This window comes from Lotus japonicus, chromosome 3 (assembly GCF_012489685.1).
Source record: "Lotus japonicus ecotype B-129 chromosome 3, LjGifu_v1.2".
NCBI lineage: Eukaryota > Viridiplantae > Streptophyta > Magnoliopsida > Fabales > Fabaceae > Lotus > Lotus japonicus.
The window spans coordinates 87,492,831-87,499,780 of record NC_080043.1 but is presented as its reverse complement, the minus strand read 5'-3'; the positions used below and the strand labels follow the sequence as shown (position 1 = coordinate 87,499,780).

The 6,950-nt window shown below is 36.5% G+C and overlaps 2 protein-coding genes across 2 annotated transcripts; one reads left to right on the top strand and one right to left on the bottom strand.

Moving 5' to 3' along the window:
* Positions 1–329: 329 nt before the first annotated feature.
* LOC130744941 (uncharacterized) lies at positions 330–1,032 on the bottom strand. Its single transcript, XM_057597099.1, has 2 exons — positions 752–1,032; positions 330–680 (listed from the first exon to the last, which is right to left on the bottom strand). Exons 1-2 carry the CDS (start codon positions 935–937, stop codon positions 330–332), a joined length of 537 nt encoding a protein of 178 aa, XP_057453082.1. The 5' UTR covers positions 938–1,032.
* Positions 1,033–1,513: 481 nt separating this feature from the next.
* On the top strand, positions 1,514–4,042 carry LOC130746969 (transcription factor MYB14-like). The gene is made up of 4 exons (XM_057599775.1): positions 1,514–1,704; positions 1,853–1,982; positions 2,111–2,848; positions 2,944–4,042. The coding sequence occupies exons 1-3, from the start codon at positions 1,572–1,574 to the stop codon at positions 2,502–2,504; spliced, it is 657 nt and encodes a 218-aa protein (XP_057455758.1). The 5' UTR covers positions 1,514–1,571; the 3' UTR covers positions 2,505–2,848; positions 2,944–4,042.
* Positions 4,043–6,950: the final 2,908 nt, after the last annotated feature.

Below are 6,950 nucleotides of genomic sequence, written 5' to 3'. Positions count from 1 at the left end.
GGGCATTACTTGATTCAGTTTGACATCTATCCATGGTTCCTTCATTGCATATTTTTTGATATCCCTATCCATAGTATGATGGGATTGTAATTTTGAACAGAATGGATGTGCAATCTACAATTTTATGATCATGTGATATCTTTATTATCAATGACAAAACTATGATAGTGCATTACTTAAATTGATTTCTTATTTAGTATTATCATTTGCTTGAATAGACCACAAAACTATGATAGTGCATTACTTAAATTTTCATGTCCATATATTGATTGATTGCATCAGGTCAGCTTACAAACATATTTCAACCAATACAAACATAACCATGTCCCTTATATCCCCCTTATAACAACAAAAGACATGCTAATCACCATAAACATAACCAATACACAAACAAGACCTCTAAGCATCCTAAGTTCTACATTCTTAAACTTGTTCTGCTCCTCAACCAAGGCAACATTCTTCTCCAGAACCCCCTTTATCGTTCTCAACTCCTCAATCAGACATTCATTTTTCAGCATAACTTCCTTCATCATTGAGAGTTCCTCAAGCATAGCATCATTCTTGACCACAAGCTCCTTCAATAGCATAGAGTCTTCAGCCTTCATACCCAGACCACTGGATTCATCTGTGTCCGCTACATCATCTACCCATCGAAAAAAATTGCAGTTTGACTCATGACCCTGTGACATGTGAACTTCAGAAAAAGAAGGATGAGAACAGAGGATGATGAAAATGAGGAAGAAGACCATACCTTGGGTAGATAGCAACAATAAAAAGCTTTCCCTGGGTTCGCGTCTGTCCTCGACACCCTCACCTTTGCCTCTTCACCGCATTTGCATCGAGGGTTTCCGCCGTTAACAGATGAGCTACCGCCACCATTTCCCTTCGTGCTTGACCTCTGTTGAACGCGGCCTTTGAAACCCTCACCCGTTGTCATGTTCGATTCAACAATAAAGAGCACAGGAATTGCAGTTTGGAGAGAAATCGAGAAGGAATTTTGGAGATTCAGAGGAATTGGGGATTTGGATATGGTTCTAGGGTTCACTGATTTGGGAATTTTAAACCCAATTCGAAGGGACTAAAATGATCGATTTAATCTCCTTATAACTTTGTCCTACGTGGCTGAGTCTATGTGTCACTTAACGTTGGTTCCATCCCAGGGACTAACGACCCAACGTGGTTAGGGACTACTATGACCGACGGAGACAAACTCAGGGATTTTTTTCACCATTAATGAAACCCAGGAACTACTATGACCGACGCTTACAATCTCAGGGACCAAAATGGTGATTCACTCGAGTATTATTGAAGCAAAAAACAAAGTAATGTGTAGAGAGCTTTCTAGTGTGAAACAAAATATATTCTTATAAAATTCTAGTGGGGTCCTTTATTTTAATATAAAAAGATTGAATCATGATTGGAAGTGTCCGAACACATGATCCTCGTTTCAAGACTGAGCACACTATTAATACTGAGAAATTAATTCTCTGCTTTTGCTTTGAGGTGATCGATATCCACCTAGCTACTTAACTTTAATCTCAGATAAAGAAAGAAAAACTCCTGCAAATAACATGGTTAGAGCTCCTTATTTTGATGCAAATGGAGTAAAGAAAGGTGCATGGAGTGAGGAAGAGGATAAGATACTCTCGGCTTACGTTGAGAGATGCGGCAACCCAAATTGGCGTCAACTCCCAAAGTACGCAGGTATGAAATTTCTAGCAAATCTGCTACAAATATTTGCTAATTGGCTAATATTCTCCTATTGATTCACTTTGGTTAACCAAACACGAGTTAATTGGAATAATCATGGTCATTACTCTTTACTTGATTGCAAATAAATACTCTGTTACAGGCTTGGCAAGATGTGGAAAGAGTTGCAGGCTCCGTTGGATGAATTACCTGCGGCCAAATCTGAAACGAGGGAGCTACACTCAAAAGGAAGAGCAAACAATCATGGATTTACACAAAAAATATGGAAACAAGTACGAACTTCTTACTCTGTTACAGGATCAACTAATTATCAGCAGAATGGGTCTAATGTTTTTTCTTTAAACTTTAATATATTTTCACACTTTAGATGTAATGTTTCTTGTATAAAATGTTGCAACAGATGGTCTTTGATTGCTGAAAAACTACCCGGAAGAACAGACAACGAGATAAAGAACTACTGGCACAGTCACGTGAAGAAATTGTTAAAGCGCAATGAGACCACATCATCTGATGCTGCTAGTGCTGATTCCCACCACATTTTGGAAAGTACAATTTCCATGTCCTCTGAAATGCCCTGCTACACTGAAAACAACTCCCCTGCTTCTTTTTCCTCTGTTCACACCGAATCAAACGTGAGCTTTACCAGGGAAGAAGATGACATTGCTTCATGGGGAACATTGGATGGATTGAACAGCAGTTTTTGGACAGAACCATTTATTACAGAAAACGCATTCAATCAGAATTACTTTCCAAATTCATGCTACGAGGCAGAGGATACATTTGTCATATGGTAGTGCGCCATGTATGGTTTTGCAAAATGATCCTAAAATTTGCAAAATGTTAAGAGATAAAATGTTAACATAAGCTTCCGATCTAGCCCAGTTGCGAGACTTGAGGTTGTATTTAGATGGAAAACTAAAATATCAGAGTGAACATATAAAAAACGAAAATAAATTAAAAGAAAAAAGGTTGATAGATGTGTGTTGTTCCTGTACCTTATAAAATTGGAGGATGTAAAACCCTTCAATTTTAATCTTCGAACAATAGCTCATGTGATAAAAGTTGAAAAACAAAGCATGTGCATGAGATCAATCCTCAGGTCATTAGCAGCTCTGATTCTGGTGGAGGCCAGACAATGGTAAGTTCTTGTTTTTAAATTGTAGTGCTACTTGTTTTTAAAATTTCGTTTGCTGTATGTGATATCTAATACAATGTTTATTTTTTTATTTTCAGGCATTGCCTAAGTTGTATGTGGTGAATCATATTAGGGCAAACTGGGAGAATATCGTTCTACAAACCCCTAGGGGTAGAACTTATAGTTGTCTGCTGAAAAGAAGGAATCCAAGGAAGATTGATACTCCAATCCACATTGCAAAGGATTGGTATCAATATGTGAAGGATCATGAGTTGAAGTATAGGGATGTTGTGCACTTTAGGCCAGTTAGCACTCACAACAATTTGGTTAATGTTACCATTACCCGTGGGCAGCCGTAGTGAGTTTGATGTTTTGTTGATTTCCTATTAATGTTTTCAGTTTGGACCTTGTATGTTTTGCCTTTGTTTTGTGCAACTTTTGGACTGGCTTGATGCCCCTGGCTTGTTAGACCTTTTTGGATATGTTTTGTGCAACTTGGTGTTTTATGGATATTAGTTAATCAATGACTTTATATGTTATTAAGGTTTCAATTATTTACTTATTAGTATATTTCTGTAGTGTATAATATATGGCATCTCAATCATTCTCTTCGACACAAAGAAGAAATGGGATTGCTGATGGAAGGCTCTGTACTTGCGGCCTTACCCCAGCCCTAAAGACTTCATGGTCCAGTAGTAATTATGGACGAAGATATTTTCAATGTCATTTGAAGGTAAACAGGGAGTTTTTGTTATGTATTCAGTTGACAACAAGGAATATATAACTTATGAACTTAAATATACGCAGGCTTGTGGGTATTATGATTGGCTTGATCCCCCTGTGCATGGGCAAGTTGTTGAAGCCCCCATGACTGCTGCTGTGACTCCTGGTCAAGTTGTTCAATCCCCCATGACTGCTGCTGTGACTCCTGGTCAAGTTGATGATTGCTTTGAAGGATTAAAGAGGGCAGAAGCTTTGATCTCTGACTACAAGAGAAGGGAACAAATGTATTTCATTGTTGTTGTTGTCTCTTTGGTAGTTGCTGTGCTACTTATTTTGTTTAAGTGATTTACACAAGCTTTGGATATGTAAAACTGTTTTTGAGAAGTGGTCACATGTATGTGTACTCTTTTTGAATTATTAACTCTTTTATGAGAAGTGCTCACATGAGTCCTCTTTTTAAACTTATCTAAATTTACATTTTTTAGTCTACATAATAATTTAATGAAACTGTGTAAGTAGATGATGAGAAACCTCCCAAGATATGATAAAACTATGTAAGTAGATGATGAGAAACCTCCAAAAATGACTATGATAAAACTATGACAAAAGAGCATACAAAAGAACCAAGAACATTTGCTATATTAAGTGAAAACTGGTCCAAATAAAATAGTGAGTAAGTAGTGCTCTTGTCAAACTTGACTATGATTTACTATGTCAAAAGATGTTACTATCGCTATCAAACATGTTTTCAACTGTTTTTAAGTGAAAATGGGTCCAAATAAGGTTGCTCTTGTCTAAGTTAGGTTGATCTTTCTATTGCTATGAATCATGTTTCTATTTTCAATAGAAAATGGTCCAAATATATAACTAAGTTGCGCTCTTTGTTCTTGTTTAAGCTATAGCTATTATTGCATTTGAAGAAAACATGATCTAATAAACATGATATAAGACAACCAACGCATAAAAATTTATAAAAGGGTTTTTTGGCAACTAGTGCCTTAACAAGCAAAATTTGGCAACTAGTGCCTTAACCTGATGAACAAAATTTGGCAACTACAAGTGCCCTGAAAAAGGATTCAATGCGTCCACGCTTGCGCATACACAAAGATAAAGCACGGAATAAAAAACATAGATTGTGTCTAACAATAACCAAGATTACAAAATCAGCAAGTCTTTGGCACCCCTTTCTTCTTGTTTCCAGCTTCTGATATCCTGTTGTAGTACACCAATGATTTTGATAGCATAACTCCTTGAAGCAAATTATGTGAATGGAGAACAAGGTCCACAGCAAGTTTCAATCTTGTGAAGTTATCAACCTCTATCTTGTATCCATTTATCCCCATCTGGTTCATCCAAGTTGCAACAAAAACTCCACAATCGTTTCTGCATGACAGAAAACAATTTTCAATCAGTAAGTTACATGGTTTCAAAAGTATAAAAGAATTAAATTGTTATATGTAACTTACGAATCTTTCTTTTGAACCATAAGCCCTTCTGGGATAACCATTTTGAATTCAGACACAATAGGCTTAGGGCTATCATCGATGAGATAAAATGACTGGTCTTGCAGAAGTTCTTCCAAATAAATACACTACGAGCAACAAGTTTTCTCTTAGTAACAAAATTAATAACACAAATCATGTAATCAAAAAAGTAAATTCATTATAAGGTTATACCAGTAGTTTGGTACGCCTAATTCTGGCAAGCATCCTGCCTTCTTCCGGATAGCTGTCGAGATACACTACTTGCTCATTCTTAAAGTCCAGGACTATAAGGTACCAGTGCTTATTGTCGTCGTTAACAGGAACAAATATCTGGCAGAAAGCAACCATGTAGATAAAGCTCAAACAAGCTACATTTTGAATGAAATGATATGTTACACAATTATTGAGTTACCTTTTCAAGAAGGTCTACTTTCCCCATGAAATTTGCCTTAATTAAAATCTTCATAGAATTAGGGTTTGTAGTCCATGACAATATAGCTTGCTACAGTGGAAAAGAACAACTTCAGTGAACTTTATATTTCATTTCTATTAAACAGAACTTGCCATTAAGAATGAGCAGATGATATTACCGAAACATTTGTTGGGAAAAACCATATGGGTGGATTTTGATTAAAAGACCTCTCCTTCTTGGTCAACAAGCAAGTGAGCAAGTTAAGCAAATCCGTCACCAACTCTCCTTTTGGTTTCAGGCACTGCAGCACACCACGGGTTCCATCCGAGAAAGGGATTTCAGGCTTCACCAAGGCCTCTTTCCTGCCATGAACATAACATGCATATTAAATTAGCTCTTCTACTGAGTATCAAAAAATAATTTAACTACGTAAATAAAAACTCAGACATTTTACCAAGCCATGTCATCTTTATTGGCCTTCTTAAAGATATAAGATGCCACAGCCGTCTCAGCATAAGATAGTTGGAATGTGTTCTCATTCTTGAATATCTTGTTCAGGAACTACAAGATACACATGTATGACAGTCAATTTAACAAGTAAAGTTCTTAATTAATGTGTCAAAATTTTAAAAAAACATAACTTACCGGTGGAACATAATGAGGGGTAACTATTTTCAGGTTTTTGGGGGATTGAAAGTCAGCATTGGTAATTTGGTTTCCTGGATTTGTGTCCTGTGACGTAAGAGGTGGGCTGAAAAGCTTCCTAACAAGTGAACTGTGATTTTCTGTAGATGTTGGTGCGATCTCAACGGTTTCAGTTTGGATTTCAGTATTTGGTGTTGGTAGGTCAGCAATAGGTGTTGGGAGTTCAACCGTTGGTGCAACAAACTTTTGCATGATTTTCTCTATCGCTTCAGGTATTGGTTCAACTGATGAAGATGGATCTAACTGTGTTCCTTCTGTGGGAAGAATCTGGACACATTTGGACTTTATCATTGTCTGTGTCAACCACCCAATACTAGCCATAATAGCTTCCATGTTTGCCTCCAACGTATTAAATTTCTCTTCATTAACCACTCCCTGCATTGTAAAATATAAAAAAAAAAAAAATTAGACCTTGGCTATAGGTTTCACAGCTGTAATTTAAGCAGGGATTCAAGGTTTCCTAATTTGAATCCATTATATGAAGTTTAATTTGGCATACTACTATGGTAAGCAAGGGAATAAGATACGGAAAATTCAACTGAAGCAATTTAAGCTATTTAAGTGAAAAGTAATTCATTTTACTTCAAAACATACCTTTTTTTTCTTGTCATCTTCTTGTTGATCACCATAATATGGAAGATTCATGTTCAGTTGCAGCCCAGAATCTTGATTACTGCAAATAAGATATGAATGTCAAAAACCTACGAAACCTAATACATAAACACGACAGAACAGAAACAGAGTTTTAGATGAGTAACACTGATTACCTCGAAGATATGAG

Bases quoted from the DNA above. Each gene is read 5' to 3' on its own strand.
- LOC130744941 (XM_057597099.1), bottom strand. From the start codon at position 937: ATGACAACGGGTGAGGGTTTCAAAGGCCGCGTTCAACAGAGGTCAAGC. The intron at 681-751 runs GTATGGTCTTCT...CACATGTCACAG, and splicing joins ATTGTTGCTATCTACCCAAG to GGTCATGAGTCAAACTGCAA.
- LOC130746969 (XM_057599775.1), top strand. From the start codon at position 1,572: ATGGTTAGAGCTCCTTATTTTGATGCAAATGGAGTAAAGAAAGGTGCA. The intron at 1,705-1,852 runs GTATGAAATTTC...ACTCTGTTACAG, and splicing joins TCAACTCCCAAAGTACGCAG to GCTTGGCAAGATGTGGAAAG. The intron at 1,983-2,110 runs GTACGAACTTCT...ATGTTGCAACAG, and splicing joins CACAAAAAATATGGAAACAA to ATGGTCTTTGATTGCTGAAA.